The sequence below is a fragment of the Echiichthys vipera genome (genome assembly GCF_963691815.1).
Source record: "Echiichthys vipera genome assembly, chromosome: 2".
NCBI lineage: Eukaryota > Metazoa > Chordata > Actinopteri > Perciformes > Trachinidae > Echiichthys > Echiichthys vipera.
This window is the reverse complement of record NC_139827.1, coordinates 21187524-21209144: the sequence shown is the minus strand read 5'-3', so window position 1 is coordinate 21209144 and position 21621 is coordinate 21187524. Positions and strand designations below refer to the sequence as shown.

General features: G+C 39.3%; 1 protein-coding gene across 3 annotated transcripts in view; it reads left to right on the top strand.

The window, feature by feature from the left end:
* Nucleotides 1-21413, top strand: part of helz (helicase with zinc finger) — a 65073-nt gene extending 43660 nt beyond the window's left edge. For 2 of the 3 annotated variants that reach the window (XM_083938616.1, XM_083938615.1), the window contains 13 exons: nucleotides 896-1043; nucleotides 2703-2886; nucleotides 3643-3871; nucleotides 5490-5778; nucleotides 10045-10090; nucleotides 10957-11144; nucleotides 12528-12732; nucleotides 12856-12938; nucleotides 13045-13555; nucleotides 14198-14459; nucleotides 14776-15472; nucleotides 16188-16479; nucleotides 16611-21413. In XM_083938616.1, the coding sequence (XP_083794742.1) occupies nucleotides 896-1043; nucleotides 2703-2886; nucleotides 3643-3871; nucleotides 5490-5778; nucleotides 10045-10090; nucleotides 10957-11144; nucleotides 12528-12732; nucleotides 12856-12938; nucleotides 13045-13555; nucleotides 14198-14459; nucleotides 14776-15472; nucleotides 16188-16479; nucleotides 16611-16981 (3505 nt within the window). In that variant the 3' untranslated portion in view covers nucleotides 16982-21413. Of the gene's footprint in view, nucleotides 1-895; nucleotides 1044-2702; nucleotides 2887-3642; nucleotides 3872-5489; nucleotides 5779-10044; nucleotides 10091-10956; nucleotides 11145-12527; nucleotides 12733-12855; nucleotides 12943-13044; nucleotides 13556-14197; nucleotides 14460-14775; nucleotides 15473-16187; nucleotides 16480-16610 lie in introns of all 3 variants that reach the window. The other variant, XM_083938617.1, reaches the window with a different exon arrangement.
* The last annotated feature ends 208 nt before the right edge of the window (nucleotides 21414-21621 follow it).

Here is a 21621-nt window from a genome sequence, read left to right as displayed (position 1 = left end):
TAACTTTGAACTCTTAGCAGACACAAATAAAGTTTTACTTTAACAATATGAACTTCAGCACAATTATGCATGGTGCAAGTTGTTTTGCCTTTCTCAATTCAAGTGGGTTGTACTGTGCTTGACTAGTTGATGCAGTTTGTTGCTGGGCATAATTGCATAGTGGTGCAGAAAAAGGACACAAAAACACAAACTTACAAAGCCGCACATTGAATTTTTCCAGTTTTACATTTTGCTTTGTGAATAAGTCCAGTTCATATCTACAGAATTTCACTGTTACAGTTGCTCAACCAACTGTATATTTTTTGTATCAATCACTTTTGACAGACATCCTTGCACAGACATACTCTATACCTGTGGTTCTCAAACTTTGCACGACGTACCAGGCTCTCTCAAGTACCACCACTAAGACCAATGTTAAAATTCAGTAGTGTAGGCCTACACTATTCAGTTACAGAAAGGAAGGTTTATTCCTAATCATAAGATTATTTATTGTTGTCTTCAGCCACAGCTACGCTTAGGAAGGGGTAGCATCAGAACCCGCATGTCAGTGTTTTCAAAACAATCATTTTACCTCTGCTTACCACCACAGTTTAGCTCGTAACTCATGAACATGACTACGTAGCAGGCTGATATTGAAACAAAAATATTGCAAGAAATGTTAAACTTATTTTAAATTACATTTCATTGCTTTTAAAAGTTTAGGTATTTTCTTAGTATTGTATTAATTTAGTAATTAATGTGTCCTTTTTTTATTTTGGAGATTCCTTCACATACCATCAGAGAGAGCAGAATTGAACAAGTACCACAGTTTGAGAACCAGTGCTCTATACCATTTCATATTCCTTTCTTTTTGATTCCCTTTCTCTCACCCCTTCTTCTTCTCCTCTTCCTACAGCTACACGTCAGAATTGTTTTATGATGGGAAGTTGATGGCAAGTGGAAAGCAACCCTCCCATAAGGACTTCTACCCTCTGACATTCTTCACAGCCAGAGGAGAAGATGTCCAGGAGAAGAATAGCACTGCCTACTACAACAACGCAGAGGTATTGAAGTTAGAATTGGTTTCTTGTTCTGTTGTGTCATATATATGTATATATATATATATATATATATATATATATATATATATATATATATAAATATGTGTGTATATATTATATACACACATATTTTTTCCCTGAATGTCACATTTTGAAATAAATAAATGTATGAATAGAACATTTATAATTGAGACGAAATGCATTTTCAAGCACAATGCGTTGTAAAACAATTGCTATAGCTAGATAACACCAATATCTTAGTTTAGCGCCTGTTGCATTAATACAGCATTTGTCATTTTTATTTCCACTGATTTCCTAAATACGTTTAGAACTCGGCTGCTCCTTTTCATCTGGGAAGGGGATGGCTTATCTTCAAGGGCTGTCATGTACACTAAAAACACCTCCTGTTTCTTACAAATTGACAAGTTAATATCTGATTTTATTTTTTTATTTGTTTAAACAGCTTCATCTCTCTAATAAAGTGACAGCTGAGCTGTGATAGCGGCAGTATCACTGATCTACAACAATGATGCTAGCAGGACAATCAGAAAATATGTATCCAGTTTGAACCTTCTCTGCAGCAACTTTGTGTACAATACCGAAATTAGCTGCTGGTTGTTATGAAAACATCCAAAAACATGTTAAGTGCACAAGAATGAACAGTTTCAAGTCAAAAGTAGAATGTTTATCCAAAAGTGTTCAGCACTGTTTATTCCGCCACACCGATACCCAGTCTTTTAATCATAATTGAAGATGAAACCCATAAACTTAATTAGGAGCTATGTTTGACATGATGCATGATTCACTGACAGTCCTGGCCATTGATTGGTTCCTCTGTGGTCTCACTTATTTGTGGTCATTGGCTCGGTCTGACCCCTGACCTTTTGCTGACATGTTTTAACCAATTAAACCACAGATGCTTCTTGATTTTTGCTCCCAAACTGTCAGCAATGCCAAATCAATTGCCTCCCTTCTGTTTGATACAGCACCCATGTGAAACCATTAACAACATTATCATAATCTTGCATTATCAAAAGACATTGATAAAAAGTGTGCCTGTTTGTTAATCTTGTGTGTTTGATAGAGGACAACATTTCCATGACAGTTCAAAGTCAGTGGCAGTATACTGAGCTCTGAACAGGAATTGAAAATTGCTCATATAACAGAAGAAGACTAAGGATTCAAAATAATTAATTCATTATTATTAATTGGACATAAAATCATTACCTCTACAGTAAAGGTTATAATGTTCAACATGTGTTAATTCAACTAAGTAGTATGGTTTTAGAATCAAATTGAAACTGCAGGTTTGATATTACGTGATATTGGTCAGTAAACCAAAAAAGTATATTTCATTTAGCAAAAGCATGATGAGATAATGCTGTTCTGGAATACTTTGCTTTCCTTTTTTATTTCATCCATTTTTATTGAGCCATAGCATTCTTAAAGTGTTGTTTTAGGTTCCTCAGTGTCATACAGTACCTAAAGCCTTCTTTGTTCTTCAAATATTTTGTTCCTCTACTGTTACCTTTTTACCTAGGAGGAAATATCTCTTAGTCTCTGACTTTCCACAGTTATTTTTGTGTGCATGGATCAAGGCATGATGAGAGCATGCAATTGAGCCATGTTGTCACCTCTCATGCTGCCTCTCTATCTCCTCAGGTATTTGAGATTGTGGAGCGGGTGGAAGAGCTGCGCAAGAAGTGGCCAGTGGCCTGGGGCAAGCTTGACGAGGGCAGTATTGGAGTGGTGTCACCATACGCTGACCAGGTGTTCCGCATTCGTGCTGAGCTCCGAAAGAAGAGAATGCATGAGGTCAGCGTGGAAAGAGTGCTCAATGTCCAAGGTGAGGAGAAAGTTATTAACCAATAACATCTACATATGTGTAGTTACTGGTTAATGCACGGAAACTTGAAACATTTATGCACGAGTATGAGCAATTTGAGATTTAAATTGCCTTGTTAATTCATTTTTCTCCGTGGCACTTTGTCTTCCTTATTTATATAGCATCTATCTTCAGTCAAAATGATGCTAAAAATGAGAGCTACATTACCCTGAAGACAAATGGTTACTATTTTACACTGCAGTTATCAATGTTAATATTGCCTTTCACATCATCTAGTCCAAGTATAAGGAAGCTATGAGTTAGGGTTTCTACCCCCAATTTCTCATCTGCTTCAGTCTCATGCAATTCCCTCTGGTATTGCATCCAGCTGCTTTCCACAACTTCCTCATTAATCACATATGAAACATGTGGACACACACACACACACACACACACACACACACACACACACACACACACACACACACACACACACACACACACCCAATCTACTCTGGTTAGTATACAAAACTTCAAACAATTTTAACGCACATGAAGACAAAGTTTGTTTATGATCTATCAACTGCCTCGGGAGTCATTAGAAGATTACATTATTAGGCCCATTTTTTTCCATTTAGAGTTATAGTGATTTGGCACCTTTATTTGTAGCAACACTTGAGACAATACAACACAATTAGCTTGAGAAAATAGCATGCAAATGGAATTTTCATTCATTTTGAGTACTTAAAAACTTCATAATAAAAACAACGTTTGCAGGTAAACAGTTCCGGGTGCTGTTCCTCAGCACGGTGCGGACGCGGCATACCTGCAAACACAAGCAGACGGCCATCAAACGTAAAGAGCAGCTAGTTGAGGACTCAACAGAGGACCTTGACTATGGATTCCTTTCCAACTACAAGCTACTCAACACGGCCATCACCAGAGCTCAGTCCCTGGTTGCAGTCGTGGGAGACCCCATAGCACTGTGCTCTGTTGGGCGCTGCAGGTAAAAAAAGGGCACTTTCAACTTTCAACAACATAGCAGATCTTTATGCAATAGTTATGAGGGGAAATGCAATTGGTTGCCACGCAATATCTCTGAATCTCTTTAACATACTCATTTTTAAACCCCGATGTCCAATTAAATTGATGTCCAAAATGGATGCATGGTTTTACCGACATTCCTGACATGAATTAAAGATCTTGGTCAGTGAAGCAGCTGCTGTGTTACAATACAGTCTATAGGGAGTAGCTTAGGTTGAGTAAGTTTGTAACTAAAGGTAAAGGCTAAATCAATTTGTTGATGATTTCCGTGACAAAGTGAACTTATGTGATAAGCTGCCGTTACTACTTCATCCTAAATCATAATTGTCATTGTCAGAGTAGTTTTAATGCAGCATACTTTTACTTGAGTAGTTAGAGAAAAGTTATTACTTTTTTCTGTTACATTGGAATGCATTCATGGCGCTACTTTTTTTGATTATTTTATGGATTCATTATCTGTCAAGAGGTGGTCAGCTGGTCCCACGTCTGCCGGTTTTCTGTTATCCTATCGCAGCCCCGTCTCCACATAACGCTGTTCAAAGTGGCTGAAGCTACAGCAGGAGAAATGTTAACGTTATGGCTTTCCAGTAGGGCTAGCAACTAATATTTACAGGTGATAAAACATCACATAATTATCTCCCTTGAGACATTTTCAAAAATGAATAATATGGTATAAAAGAGTATAATATGAATGTAATATATAATCGGAGATACAGACTGGGAATATTGTCTGGTGTATATGTAGCAGGCAGGTAATCTAATCAGGAGAAGATGACTTCTTATCACAAATACATGTGTATGTTCAGTGCTTTACCTGAGGAAGAGTATTTGTGGTTGACATAATAGTAGTCATATCCACATCAAATAAAAAATTTCATGGAAAAGACGTTAGTGTGCCTTGTTTATTTTTATTTCTTAATTTACTCACTACTCAACTAAGTTTTTCAGTCAGTACTTTTGTACTCTTACTCAAGTAGTTATGAAGACTACATTTATTTGAGTACTTGTTTTTGCAAAGTAACAGTACTTTTACTTGAGTACAGTGTTTTCCTACTCTACCCACCTCTGCTAATATTGTGGGTTTTCCACCCACTCTTTTATGAATAATCCTGTATGAGGACCAATATACAGTCAGTGAAAAAAAAAGTAAAATTCTCCTTTAACCATGACTTGATTGTTTTAAGTTTTCACATATTTAGCTTTGGTAAGAAGTATTTGATTGCTCTCATGATTGTCTTATGACAGCTCATTTGTAGACACTGTACTGAGAGATAATTGAGATATTTCTTCAGCCTCCTTGCTTTAATTTTCATTCCCTCTGGTGTCCTTAATCATTTTGCTGATTTTCCTTTTCCTCATTTTACCTTCCTCTTAACACCTGCTTTACATTTTTCCATGTTTGTTTTTAACAGACTTGCTTTTTTTATATTCAGCCCCAACCGATTAATTTGTTACAATGCCAGCAGGAAAAAAATCAACATGACAATCCATGAAACACTCAATCCAAACAAGGATAGATAAAGGAGAATAGAAATAAAACACATCTCCATCTGTTGTTTCCTCTTTTCGCCCCTTTCCAGAAAATTCTGGGAGCACTTTATCTCCATCTGCCATGAAAACACGAGCCTACATGGCATCACCTTTGAGCAGATCAAGTCTCAGCTGGAGGCCCTGGAGCTCAAAAAGACCTACGTCCTCAACCCATTGGCCCCAGAGTTCATCCCCCGTGCCCTCAGGCCACTGCAAGGACACCACTCTTCTGCGCAAGCCCTCCATCCCCACCATCATCCACATCCTCAACACACACAGCCAGCCTCCAACAAGCAGGGTCTACAACAGCAGCAACAGCAGCTTCAGTCCCCCCCAAAGGTGAGGTGTTTCAGATGAGGGAGGGCACTGTGGCAAGTATAACCTTCCATTCACCTCCTTTTTTATTGGCATTTTCAATATGGGCATTACAAATCATGGGTCGAAACTTTAGAAATTGTATATTTAAAACAATCAATAAGATGAAAGAAAGACATTAATATATTTTTTATGTAAAAAGGGAATTAAGAGAGAGGAGGACAGGAAAACAGAGTAGGGAGACAAACAAAATAAAAACAGGTGGGGAAGGGGAGGCTTTTAAAAGCTCAAATGCTGTAGGATTTTCTATTTTGATGTAATGTATTAGATAACCACAAATCATGTGTGAGTGCTTCTTGCTTTTAGAAAGGAAAACATATAAAAGATTTCCACATGTGAAGCACAAAGCACATATTAAAATGACTCACTTTATTTTCCACCAATACTGTAGGTTATGGTTGTTAATTTTGGCCTCAAACAACACAGATATAAAATTAGGTTTGGCGGAAAGGCCGCGTTATTTGATTGTTTAGTTCGGCTTGAGTCTAATTGCCAAATTACGTCATCATTCTGAAACCAGAAAACAACAAATGTGGTTGCCCAGACAGATAGACTGAGGGGAATGACTAAGTATGTTAACCCCTTAGTATTCCTCCCCCCTTTTGTGGTTAGTTTGGGTGACGTGATGTTCAGGGAACATCATTAGATGGCAGGCCAAAAGTAGATGCCACATAGAGATGTTATAGCCTATATCATCTGAAAGCTGGGCACCTGAAGATTAAGTTACAATATACCTCAGCACTATCAAGTCATAAATCTTTAATAAACATTTTGTAGCGCCTTTTCAAATTTTCGAGTGTATAAGGGCTAAGAACATGATGATGGAAGTATATGCCAATTAACATGCTCTATTATGTAGCAAATTATACCATCTGTTACGCAGATGTGGTGCTAAAGTTAACCATTTTTTCCAACTCGAAAATTGATAAATGTCCAAAAACCCTCCAAAAATACCACATTAAGACACTAAGGGCGCACTCACACTGTCCGCCCGTCCCGTGCCCCGGGCTTTAGGGTACTTGTCCCCACCTCCCTCTCCCCCCGCTGGCCAGCCTGTTTGTACTCACACTGCCTGGGCCTCGCGCAAATGCTTCTTTCCTGTCCATAAGTCATCACACCGTAACACGTCACGCGCATTGATTGACGTCATCGCGATGCGTCGCTTTGTTTACAAATCTTTCCATAGACCTTGGAGTTTTTGTCCGTCTTGTCCGACTGTTTTTGAATATTTTCATCCGACCAAATCTGCAGTAAACACTCCACCTCCACATCACACCAACGTGAACCTTTCGCCACCATTGTTGTTAAATGTCCGCGCATGGGCCGTCTTTTTTTTATTTTTTACATGTCCGAACAGGCGCACATAAAATGACGTCATCGCAATGCGTCGCTTTGTTTACAAATCTTTCCAGAGTTTTTGTGCGTCTTGTCCAACTGTTTTTCGCCGCCGTTGTTGTTGTTAATGGTCCGTCTTTATTTTTTTTTTCTATGTCCGAACAGGCGCACATAAAATGACGTCAGAGCCGTATGGCTCGTGCGCACGCTCGTGCTCGAACATGTGCAAACACGCTTTACAAAAGCCCACCTCTCTCAAACGGGCTGTGGACGGCCAGCTGGCTGCAGCTAGGCGTGTAGTGGTTGCTCTCAAACTGGTCAAACGAACTAGACTTTACCAGTAAAACCTGTTTGGGCACCGTATGGAAGGACAGTGTGAGTGCGACCTAAGACTTGAGGAACACAATTGAAAATAACACTTTTGTACTGCATGAGAACAACTCCTTGTTTTTTTCCCAGACTGCATGGGATTAGCTTAATGTAGACGTGTCTGTAAGTGGGAGGCTTGTGGGTACCCATAGAACATTTTCAAAGATAAGGAGGTTTTTGAGAAAACATCTGGAGCCAGAGATCCAGAAGTCCCCTGCTCTGACTCTGTTTCTTCATGTGTCTATGCGTCTTCTCTGCCTGCCCTGAGATAAAGGTTAACAAAAACACCACAGCTGAAAACCTGATGCCATCACCCACTGGGCCTAATGAGCCGCAGCTCCGCAGCATTAGCCGGCTTTAGAGACACACTGTTCCTCTTTCTCTCGACAGTCATACTATGTAGCTCACAACCACACGGCACACACGGACATTGTGCTTTCAGTATGCAGTATGTAATATATTGTTTCCTTCAGCATATACAGCATATTGTTGCGACAAAAAGAGAGCTGAGCCGGAAGGCAAAGCTCTTGATCTACCGGTCAATCTTCGTTCCTACCCTCACCTATGGTCATGAAAGCTGGGTCATGACCGAAAGAACAATATCTTTTCTGCAACGCATCTATGACTAGATCAAATAACCACAGAGCCAGATGATTGGCACCATCTTCAGTCTGGTTCGTCAGATATTGCTCAGTTAATGTTCCTCCCTAAAATAGCAGCGAGGCAGAGCTGCCACTGTGACATTACCTCAGTCAGTTTTAAGAAGGGGATCCTGACTTTAAATAGATGCAATGTTTGGTTGCTACGTCATGCCATTACTAAAAGTGATGTATCAAATGAATCCTTTTTACATGTGGAACCAAAAAATGTATATAATTCTTTTTGTTTGTGACATAATAGTTTGGCTGTTCCTCAGCTCAATGCTGTCTCACTAGAATAACTGTATTTAAGGACCAATAAAAAATGGCTGTGCTGTTTGTGAGGCTAGCAGAAAAGGAGGCCCCGGCACATTTGATTTTGTTTACGGAACTTCATACATCATTTAATTGGTACCTGGGCTCTGTCTCACATAGTGTTGTCAACATAGTGAGTCTGTCCTTAGAAACTGCAGTTATTTAATACTAGATTTACTGCATTTCCAACCAAGTGGATCTCATGAAATGGAGGATGTCATTTACCCCTCCAAGAAAATATATTCGCTGTTGAGGACTCTAACCACAATCAACTGGGAGACACTGCGTGCTACAAAACCAGCCAGTGAAAGAGCTCAAAGTAGATTATTTGGTATTCTTGCTTGTAATGATTAACAATACATGAGATAGTCGATCTAAACTCAGGTATGAGGAGATCTTGTGTGAGCCCAGACCAGTGTTGCGTGTGTATGGGTTTGTGTGTGCAGTGCATGCACACCTCCACATAAGTGATTGTGCATGTGTTTTAACATTGATCAGGATACAGCTCACAGCTATGTACACATTAGATGGAGCTGTGCTTTTGAAGCTCTTTGGAGAAAGAGTTTGGTTGTTGTCATGTAGTAGTTGTAAAAAGCATAGTTTTTTTTTCTTGGCAGAAACGTTGACTTACAAAAACAAAAATGCATTCACAAAATTGATTCAACTTTATAATCTAAGGAATATGTCTCCCCACTGCAGTGATATGGTTCTCATGGGTTTTTGATTATGTGATTTTGGACAGTGGCACATTATAAGCTGTATCACCTGCTGTGTCTTTTGGGGATTTATTGATATTAAAATTATGGATCTTTCTATTAAAGTGCTTTCTTTAATGCTACATCTATGGTTTACAAGTGAAGCTGTCGCTGTGAGGAAGGCAGTATAGTGGATACACTGTCTCTCTGTTGACAATCATTAATTTGTCTGTACTATATTAAATGTCAGCATTTGTCTTTGTGAATGCGAAAGCTTTGAACATAATTAGAATACCCGGGAGGCTGTACTATAATGGAACTGTTGGACAGTAAAAAGATCATCTTTGAGATTATGTTAAAGGGCAGACACACTACAGTACAGTTTATAGTCATTTGTAGACTGCCAAGATGTCTTTACTTTTTTTCTAGTGGAAATTAATATGTAATTAATTAAATAAAGCATTACAACTGGAATCCATAATGGAAGGAAATGTTGCATGTTGTTAAAGGTTTTACTTCTATCACATATATCTACCATTTAAAAACTTGAGAAAATTTAGCCAGCTGTTATTCTCCTAAATTGAAATTTATTATTTTTGCAAATACAAAACTGTCTCTCTACAGCAAAAACTACAAGCATTACTGCAGACTGTTCAAGAGCAGAATAAGTCTGCTAGACAGTTCAATTCCCGCCCCGTCACTGAGGTGTGCCCCCTATAGCTGTTGTGACAGATGTGGAAAAGTCAAGACCATACTGCTAATGCTGTATGCTGTATCTCCTGTTCCTATATTGCTTTACAGTTGCCAGAATCGTGTATTTACCCCCGCTCATCTATACTCTGAATTTTTATCTTTTCTTCTTTATTTTCATTCTACAGGGGAAGCATGCAAACCACCCAGAGCACCTTCCACCTGAAGGATATGGTGAGTATATCCTACTGTCCATGTTTACCTTTGTTGGTTATCAAAATATTAAAGAGCAACACTTTATGAAAGTGGCAAACTTCACATCACGTTTTTTTTCTTAACTTATATGTCTAAATTCCAGACACCCTGGCTTTAATTTTTTGTCAGTAACTCATCCTGCACTGTGGGGCATATGCAGATTTATACCCATAAAGAATTATAATGAAAAGCACTTTCGTGGAACCTTTAAATGTTGTAGCTCAAATAAGCTTACATCAAAAAGTAGCAGTAATTTAAAACCGTTGAAATCCATCTGCGTCACATTTTTACCCTTATCACTATAGGCTTTGTATATTATGGTCAGGTCTTACAGAGCAACAGTGGAAGTATTTTCATTGTTTCTATTACTCTGTCTGTCTTCACACAAATGCAAGCAAACATCTTGACAGCTTGATATGAGCTATTCTAATGCAGCAGCCCAGATGGATTAATGAAGGCCAGGGGCCATTGAAGCAATCAGTGCAGTACAGCACTGAACAACCCAAGTTGAAATTATCAATATGATGTTTACCATGGGAATATCATCTCAAGTTTCTGCTGCAAATTTTCACCCAGCTAAATTACCCCCCAAAAAAACAATGAAATCTGTTGAAACCTGCAATCCACACCAAGATTACTATGATACAGGTAGATCATGAGCAATTCATATGTCGCCCTTCTCTCTGATAGAATCATACAGGTTATTATCTAACGTTTTCCACGCTATGAATAGTTGTTGGATATGCCGTGGGCTTGTGCGCTGCCTCCTATATATCTGGATCACATTTAAAGTAAAGAACCACTTATATTTACTTGTGTTACCATGCCGTCTTCTCTCATTGCAGTCCAACCCAACCCAGCTGTGCTGATGGGAAACCCCATCCGTGCATTCACACCACCCTTGGGTGGTACACCCGCTGGCATGGGCAAATCACCCAGTCCTGTTCAGAGGATAGATCCTCACACAGGCGCGAGTATCCTCTACGTGCCAGCCGTGTATGGTGGAAACATGGTCATGTCCATGCCCCTGCCTGTAAGTTTCCTGCTTCTGGCAACATCTAATCTCTTTAGATTTAGTATTGGTTAGTGTATAAGGCTGCTCAATAAATTATTATTTTTTTAATCATCATTGCAATATCAACTTGTGTAAAAGACTGCGTCACATCACGAAAGACACTGGGATTTATTGAGTTAGTTGAAAGAGAGTATCGGTAGAAAACTGCAATTAAAAAAAAAAAGTAAATGGAATTATCCCTGCCTTTTGGGTTCAGTTATATGTTCAGTTTGTTCAATGAAATAGCTTCCTTTCCATTTTTTATTTTAACCACAAGTTTCTTGTATTTGAGGAGTATAGTGAAAGCCGCAGTAAGGCAGAACTGAGTACACATTAATATGTATTTAAAATATTAATATTTAAATAATATCGTAAGCTATATAGGTATCTTGAAATTCAACATTATCACACATACATTAAGCATATTTATCTCATATTGTTTAGCCCTAATTGTGTACTGTACTTCTATCTGAGGGAACAAAAAAAGCTGTCAGATAATGTAATGTGCAAGACAAGGCAAGTGGCAGTGCTCAAAATAATGTCTCATAGGTAAGCTTTCTCAGAACAATCTAAATAATTTATTAGCTTCTCTTCTGTGTGAAATTCACTTTATTTCTCACTATTAGTATGCCATGTCCCCAAGACATTGAAGCTTATTGTAGACTAGTCCTCTGTGTAGCTCAGTTTTGCTTAAAATGTATGCTACTTGAAGCTCGACATGATTGTAGTACAACTTAAATAGAATAAAAGTATGCAAAACCATTAAGCCATTAATGTCATACTTGGATACAAGATGGTATTTGGTACAAGACTTAAGTATTTGTTTCAACAGTTAGTAGTAATAGTAGTAGTTTCACCATTATTGGAAATGTGCTGGCAATAATCCACAATAGGTTTTTACCTCCCTTCTCTCTGTCAGGATAATCTCTATGAGATAGATATATGCCAAGATTTTGGTATCAGATGTGTTCCGGTTACCATTTGTAGTCCGAGATGATTAACCAATCATGCTTGAGCGGGCCTGAATTGGCTGAAATGTTATCTTGGAACCCATCTGCGTTTGTCTGACGACAGTTTAGCTTTTTATTTGCGTTTTTCTGGTATTAATCTGCATTTATATGCAAATACCTATTTATAGAAACGTTGTTTCTCAATTCCAAGTCCATTCTTGCGTCTCAAGTTGCTCCACAGTCCCGGCGCATGTAAGAGGAAGTCTTGGCCTGGCGCTCCGCTGGCTATACCATAAATCCCCAAATATTGTTTGTTGCCCCAGAGGCTTAATCGTCGTCTATCACTCTGAGGACAAATTCTGTCATAGTGTCTAGATCAATAATCTGTCAATCTGTGTTTTTATTCTCTCAGTTGCCTTGGCCAGGTTACCAGAATCGTTTTGCTGTGGACCCTCGCATCATGAGCCACCCGGCAGCCATGGCTTACAATTTCAATCTGTTGCAAGCCCAGAATCGAGGCTCCCCAATCCCTTATAGTGGAGTGGCCCACCCCTCTCCTCTAGGAATGGGTCAGCCCAGCCCTGACAAGGAGCTACAGGCAGACCCCATCAGAAATGGTGTGCCTTGATTGAAAAATACTACATCAATACCACATCATGCAACACCCTCAAATCATAAGTGACTGTAAAAAAGCCAAGAATATGGTAATAAGTTTGTTTCTGGTTTTGATTGCTTCTTAGGAAAATTAGAGGGATGTCCAAAGTCAGAACAGAGCCGTCTTCAGACACCAGAGAGGAAACCCACAGACATGAAGGAAAAACAGGCAAGTTGTTGACGTTTGTGTTTTGTTTTTTAATTTTTTTTCTATTGTATGTAGAGCCGCAAGTTGGTGTTCATGGTGTTTGAATTGCTGTATCATTTTTTTCCAGGGAGAATTAGACACAGGCCAAAGTCGAACTCTAGATTCGCAGTCAGACGGGATAGTTGGATTTCCCAATGCACTGCTCCATCGAAAAGATCCCTCAACTGCCCAAAGACCCCTCAACTACCACTTGGCACCACCCAACCCAGCATTTCCCCCACATCCTGCCAGTGCAAGAGCCTTCCCTCAACAGTATCCAGTCTCCAGGCTTCCTTATCGGGTCAGCCAGCCACAACACCCAGGGATGGCCCCACAGAGTCAGCAGCAACAACAGCTTAGCCCTGCCTACACTGGTGGTAGCCACAACGCTTCCTTCTTCAGTGGCCCACTACCCCCACAAAGGGCGGTCCAGTCTCCCACTTTGGATGGCCCGGAGCCTGGAGGGGTGGAGGAGATGAGTAGCTCCATAAGAACTCCAATGGGCCACCCAGGAGGCCACCATCCAGGCCTGTCACAGCATAACAGGGTCAACAGCTTTGGGGAGGATGGACAGGATGGAAGCCTGGGAGATAGTTTGGGTGAGTGGAGCATCATATATATATATATATATATATATATATATATATATATATATATATATATATATATATGTATATATATATATATATATATATATATGTATATATATATATATATAGTTATATATATAGTTATATATATATATATATATATATATATATATATATATATATATATATATATATAGTTATATATATAGTTATATATATTGTATTTTAGTTTGATAATCTGACTTATTTTTGCAAGACCCTTTGTATTCTGTCAGACTGATCAAAAGCTCTTAAATGTTAGACCAGTCACTTTCACGTTGGCTCGTATGAACACTTGGTATTATTTGGTCTACGGGAATAAAGCTTGTATTGTTTATTAAATTGCTCAAGCAATGGGTTCAATTTAGAGTGTATAGCACATTATATTAACTTAAAACAACAATGAGAGTCACAGGAATGCTCCTAAATTAGATTTAATTTACAATATAGAGCCTTCCTGCAATTATATTAAATTCTTTTGTACCTTTCCTGTATTGAAACACTCGCTAGATAAACATTCATAGTAAATCCATTTAAAGATATGCTAAACCTAAAAGGGAGTCATGAGGACATCACCAGTGACTCAAACTAATTCTGTGGTTTCCTTTTCAGACCTCCAGGGTCCATTAGCTCTAGAGGCCCTGAGCCAGCAGCAACAGCAGCAGGCAGCCAGACATGGCCAGTGGGGGGAGACGGCAGGCCCTTTTCTTCAGGGCAGTGTCGCCTTCCCTCTGCCCCAACAGCTTGCCCACCTTGCTCAGCCTGGCATGGCTCGGTTTCCCCATCAGCTGCTGCGGGCAGCTAGTTGGGGCATTAGTGCCAGTATGGAGGAGGAACCTGTTACTTCTGCCTCCACTGGGCCACCTTTCACCAGGTTAGACTAAGCATCAGTTTTGTTTTATTGTCATGTTTAATGGTCTGATAACTCAATACTAAATAAATATTACAGTTTAGCTGTTGAATATTGGTCTTATTGTTTAAGATTTTAAATTGTGCATTGCACAGTATAGCTAGCAAAAACAAGATAACTGCTTGAAATGACACCGTTACTATTGCTGTATGTTCTTTTTGCTGATTGCCCCATGATATTGTTAACCCTCATTATTGTTGTTCCTAAATAGTTTTCTTGCTGTAGCGGAAAAACACGATGCCAAATTCCGATGTAAAGAAATACATTTTTTAATTCCCAGGTACCCGGGCCTCTTGAGAGAGATGCCCCCACAGGAACAGCCTGAGCCAAGGGATGCAGCTGAGATGCAGCCCCCACCTCAATCTCGTCTCCTTCAGTACCGCCAGTCCCAGTCCCGTGCCTCAGATGACCCCTCATCCTCGTTAGCCGCCACCTCCAATCATGCTGGCCCTTTCCCATCAGGACCTTACTCCCATGACGCAGGTCGCGATCTCCTTAACGAAAACCTCCTCAACAACCTGTCTCTGCAGCAGCAGCACCCGGGGAACCCCCTGTATAATTCTGGTAACTACCCGCATCAGCCACATGCCCACTCTACCAGCCCGCCTGCCTCCCAGGTCAAATACCTTCTGCAAGAGGCCCAATGGCCTCATGGTGGAGCTGCGTCAGTGAGCCCACCCCAGCAGAACCACCTGTTAGGGAACCAGGGCCACGGCCTTCCTTACGGACTGCCCCTCATGGCTCACCCGAGTAGGCAAGAGCAAGTCCACCTGATGCAACTTCACCATCAGCACCATCAGCACCATCAGCACCAGCACCAGCAGCAGCAGCAGCAACAACAACAACAACAACAACAACAACAACAACAACAGCAACAGCAACAGCAGCACCAACAAAGTCAAGGTCCAGACCAGGAGTCCTACCACCCACTGTCCCCCAGAACATCAGCAGCCACAGCCCTTCACAATGTAGATGAGGTGTGTTTATTCGTTCATTTGGATTATTATTTGGAAGGTATCTAAAATATAATGTCTAAACTACAGGAGTTAAGTGGACACAAGTTTCAGTAGATGCTTAAACTACTTCAGGATTCAAGTTGCTGTAGTAATTGAATTTTTATCAATCAAACATATTTTTACACTGTTTGAATGCTTGAAGAAATAAACCCCTAAATGCCTGTAGTTGCCATAACATCCTGGAAACTGATACTTTGTAGTTGACATAGGAATAGTCTGGTTTACCAGATGTACAGTGTAGGTTTAAAGTTATCTCTGCTATCTGTTTTCCAAGGGAACTGTCATTGCATCCAGGGCTTAGCGCTAACCCAGATGATTGTGATTGGTCAAAAGGAATACATCAGCCCAGGACATGTTTTCCCAATACCAGAATGTCTTATTTTTGTGTCAAGTATGATCTGCACCAGAGGGATTAGTTATATAAAAGCTGTGGTACTTTGATCTATACAAGACAATGAGGTGTTCTGTGGCCAGCAGTGGTGCAGAATTTAAAATTAGAGTTAAGTGGAGCAAAGGAATGTTTTTCTCTTTTATTTATGCCTCCTTCACTGAATCAGTCAGTACTGGGAAAAGATGATGCTCCTATACTTGTTGTTTATGGCCTCTTGAGGGCTGCAAGGTCATATTTCCTATCTTACCGTTTTTTGTTCCGTATCCATCTTTACTGTCTGTGCAGTATGAACCCAGGGGTCCAGGCCGGCCTCTCTATCAGCGCCGCATCTCCTCTAGCTACCCAGATGAGTCGTCTCCAGCCAACATCCACAATGCCCTGTCCCAGCAGTCCCAGCCCTGTACATCAGACCCCCAGGACCACCCTCATCCACACATACAGCATCATCCGCACCCCCATGCCCCCTACGGTTACCCCGCACATGACCTCTGGCCCAGTAATGGTGGGGGTCCTGGCCCGTTCCAGAACATTCCATGTAACGGAGCCGGGACACTCGTTCAGCACCGGGACCTTATGGGTAAGTTGTAAAAAGTTTGTTTATTATATAGAACTATTTATCATATTCCATCCAAGTCTAATTTATCCCTCCTATCTTTCTGGGGCATCTTTCCTTTCTTCGAATCATGTCTTCTTTCTGGGTTCTGGCAGCTTCCAAGGTTCTTCGTCAGACGGAGGAGCAGGTGAAGGCTGAGGCCACAGCAGCACAGCAGACACATCCTCACTCCCTCAGCTCCCTTCAGCATCTTGGACAATTTCCTCCTCTCATGCCCAATAACAAGCAGCAGCAGCAGCCACCGCCACCGCCACCACCGCAGGCTCCCACAGAGGCCAGCCAGGGGGCTCCAAATTTAAGCAAACCACCCACCATGTCCTATGCCAGCGCTCTCCGTGCTCCACCCAAACCCCGAGCTGTTAGACCGGAACAGGCCAAAAAGAACAGCGACCCTCTCTCCCTCCTACAAGAGCTGAGTATAGGAAGTTCAAATGGTAGCAATGGGTACTATTCCTACTTTAAATGAGTGTCACCCCTCCCACATAATAAGTAAGTGATTAAATATAAAACAAAAAAAAGGCAAAACTGTTTCTAAAAACACACAAAAAAATAGTGCAAAGTGCATTTACAAATTGTTTCTATCAGTAGGTTTTTTTCTGCATTTTCTTTAATTTTAACTTTTTATTTGTAATGGTCATCTTTTCTTCTATTTCACATATCTGTGAAGAAAATAAGTATATATAATGAATGCATTTCTGGTATATATACATACTCATGTATATATGAATATATACTTATATTATCTACACTTGTATATGTACGTAATGCTAAAAAAAAAGTTATAAAAAAACAACAACAAAAAAAAAACATAAAAAAGGTGAGATTTGGTTGACCACTTAGCTTCCTGCATTTTCCCTCACTGAAGTTGGTTGGTTACTAAATAAGTATGTTGAAGTTTTTATCATTTTGTGATAAAAATGTTGCGTCTTGATTTTCATACTACTGTAGTTGTGGTAACGGACAAAAGCTAAGTGGTCAACTGACATGGAACAGTGTATAGAAGTAGATAAAATTTCCTCTAATCTGTAAATATAAAGAAAATAAAAGACTGAATTGTATGCCACAGATATGTCCTTAAATTCCTGTATCATGCTAGCAATTGCATTATGAATTATTTTCCCTTTTGTTGGCTTCTGATCCTTAATTCTTAGACATCCTGGGAATAGCTGGGAATGATCTTCAGTGATTTAGTATTAAATGTGATTATTTACTGAAAAATAACAATACAAATATTGATTGTGTATTTTACTTTTCACCAATGTCTCATCAGCAACAATAGATAACAGTGAAAATGTCCAAAAAAGAAACAACCATGTCATTCCTCCCTTTTGTTTGTTTTAAGGATCAGAGAACACCAGGCATCGCTTTCTATGATAAGATTATCCCAAACGGCTTTGCTTGTGGCCGAATCTCAGTCATTTTATTTTTTATTTCATTTGTGTCAACAAAAACCTTCACCACAGAAATTGTTTTTATAACTGTTGGGGATATGAAATGTGTTTGTTTTTTGTTTTTTTTGTTTTCACTAATTGACAGAGCTTTCTTTGAAAAGGGTTCAGTAAACTAAAGGTTTGTGAAAGTGAAGAGAGGGTGGTGTGGTCTGAGTGGTGTGTCATGATAGGTAAGTTGAAACTAAGGGTGTGATCAACACTGCCAGTCAGACTTTTTCGAACAAGTTAAATTTTTGAATTTTTGGTTAAATCTGAAGTATACTGAAACTGCGGTAAATACCCTGAAATTTGAAAATACACATTGATAATACGCTAATGTTTGTGGCTTTTTTTTTTATTATACTGGAAATGGCCTTGACCTTGGTCAACAGCATGCTGTGTATTATTCAGATTGTTGACTGTTTGTCTCACAGATGTTTTACAGTCAGAGTTTCTGAGTTTCTGGAAGCCTTTTCTTACTGTAAGCCAGCTCAAAGATCATTTGCAATTTTCTCTGCAAGACAATCTTTTAACGAGTAATACAAATCTTTTAATAAACAATAACCATGTATCTCCCCCATAAGCTTCTTGCTCCCATTTTCACCAAAAAGTTAAGCGCTGACCATGCATATACTTTTTTTTTTTTTTTCTAATTTCAGGGTATTTAATGCAAACTGATCCCCCATCCCTTTCAACCCGCTTGAGATTTAAACAAAAACGTAAAGCAGGAAAAGTAACAAATCGGTAAGCTTTTCAAAGATGTGTGACTGTTAATGTGTCTATTTTTTTTTTTTTAAGCCTGTGCATAACAATGAATTGTTACTGCTGTGTATGTTGTTCCTGGCCATTCAGAAAATTGCGTTCACCTTTTCAGTCTATGATTAATGTATTAATATTAAAGCGGTAGATTAATCTCATTCCCTTTAATTGAAAAAGCTCTGACTGTGCTTTACATTTGCAATGTTCATGTTACTTTCTTCTCTCAACCTAAAACACATGAACATAACACAGGAATACTCATGTTTTTAGTTCCACACAGTGAGTTTCTTGTTATTAATTGACACACCGCTTACATGCACATGAATTTTACTGCAAACATGCTAAATCCCCGGTGATCTGAAGGTTAAGTATGTTTTTAAAAAAAAGATGCCGATACCATATCTGCCCAGGTTTTTCCTTAATGATGAAAGCAATACTGGAAATGCCTGTGAATGTTCTCATTCGTCCAGGTCATCGTTATCCTCAAAGCAATTTCAGTCAAAAACAACTGGACTGGTTGTTTGTCTAGGAAGACGTTTCACCTCTCATCCAAGAGGCTTCATCAGTTCATGTACGCATCTAAAAGAAGCCATCTATGTTAAAGTGGAGAAACCATCGCTAAACAGAGGAGGGGGTCTGAGACACCACTTATCTCCAATTTACAATGCCGCCCTTTCGTCCCTTCCCAGGAGATTCAACAATCTAACCTCAAAGGACAACTGTTCACACATGGCCCGGGTGACCCCAACGACTGTCGTTCAGACTCAATAGAGCACTAACGACGTCGAAACCAACTGCCCACCACCGACTGTCACTCTAACGACGGGCGTGGGCACTTGGAGCACAAAGGGTTTCAGTGACATCATCGGCCTTGTGAGAGGTTAAATACTTGGATCTCCACACCAGTTAGTTGGACCAGTCCCAGCCTGGTCAGATGCGTACATGAACTGATGAAGCCTCTTGGATGAGAGGTGAAACGTCTTCCTAGACAAACAACCAGTCCAGTTGTTTTTGACTGAAATTGCTTTGAGAATACTGGAAATGGTCATCCAGTGCTCGCTCCTGTTACATGTAATTTTAATTGTTAAAATACCACTGCCCCATTTGCAAATGAATAAAATTGTAATGAAATCATCATGGTTTTCATTAGGCAGTAAGTTACTGTTAACTCTCTTAAAATGTCACTTCCCCAGAAAGCTTGTACCCCACGTCAAATAACTTGGATGAGTTTTGTCAGCGGAGAGCTTCATGGTTTTATTTGTATGTTTTTAAGTTTTGACATTGTATTTCAAAGGTCCAGATTTTTTGACTTAGCGGAGAACAACACATACTTGTAAATATGCATTTTCTAGGTATTTACAAACAAGAACTTTGGGAACGCCTCCATTTTGTAGAAGCTGTTCAAAGAAGAGGTATGCCCTTTTTAATTATGCAAATTCACAAAAAAATAATAATTCTAGAAATGGACAACAAAGAGTTGGTAGTTGCAACATCTTGTTGTAACATTTTAGATTTATTTGTTCTTAAGCTGGTGTCTAGCTGATTTGCGAAAAGAGGAGAATTTGTGTTGCAGCTGTTATAAGATGACTTATTTCACTGTAAAATACATAGTTTTAAGTATATGTTGCTGGATTTGTCTCGTTTTCTCACCGCTATTCAACAATCAACATGGATTTTTTTTAATTTTATTTTTTTTATGTGAAGACTTTTCTTTTAATGCATGTTGAGATGACCTGGCTGGTTTTTATCCCTGTTTTTATCAGTTTGTATTGATTTGTGGATGAAAAAAAAGGAGGGAAAAAAAAAGCTTTTGTTCAACCTACAGTCAAATTTTGGTATATTATTTGATGTGTACAATAACTTGTGACATTATCAACAAAACTATTATAATATTTTACTAACATGTCAATCAAATATGTAATGGTCATGTAAGTTCTTTTATTTTCTGCAGTTACTTAGCAGGGCTAAAGCAAAGGTTGCTCCCTGGCGTGTGTCGTCTTTACGAAGCTTTGGATGTCGTTTTTTCCCCAAAGCAGTCGTTGGCTAATCTCTGAAGTTGTGCAATACTAATATTTCACCGCTTCTTCACTTTTATTTATTTTTGAAGCAGAAGAGATTGAGCCAAAGACATTTCAAAGGGATCATAGTCACAAGTTTTCGCCATTGGTGATTTGTTTTAAGGGCCTTTTTTTTTTTTGTTCTTTTTGTTTCCAAAATGAGTTTGACTGGATCTTTGCTATGAAACTAAAGGTCTTACCTCTTGTTATAAAGTTGGATTTTAAATGTTTTCCACCCAGTATTGCACCATATATCATCATGAAATATTTTCTCAAAAAAAAAAAAAAAAAAAATCTGTGTTGCCTTTTTAAAGAAAACAAAATGAAACCAACTTGTGTGTGTGGCACATGGAAAGGGAGCAACCTTTTGCCCAGCCAGTAGAGAGCACTGTGTTCAGCCTTCTATAAACGCCACATCTCTTCCTGTTATCTGTTTGCTCTCCTTCGTTATTCCCTCGCTGCAGTGAATCAATGGCACACCTGTTCTCCCAGCCTCCCAGTCCCACTGGTTCCTCCCTCGTGGGTACAAAATAATGAATAGATCTGTTTTACTCTTCTTCATTTCAATTGGTGGTGGTTATATTAAAGGTTTTAGACTGTGTTTCAAAGGTTTATTTTCTTTTTTATTTGTTTCTCTATTAAAGTGTTTTTATTGAAACCGCTTGAGCTTTGTCTTTTATCTTCTGCATTACACAACAGTACTATAGATAAGCCTTTGTGCCTGGATTGAATATATCAGCTGAATCACTGTATACAGAAATGATTAGGGCCACTTTGGCCGCAGTTTTTTAAAATGGTGATTGTAGTTACCGAGACAGTCCGGAGTAAGTAAGAAAAATACATCAATTAAAGGTCCCATA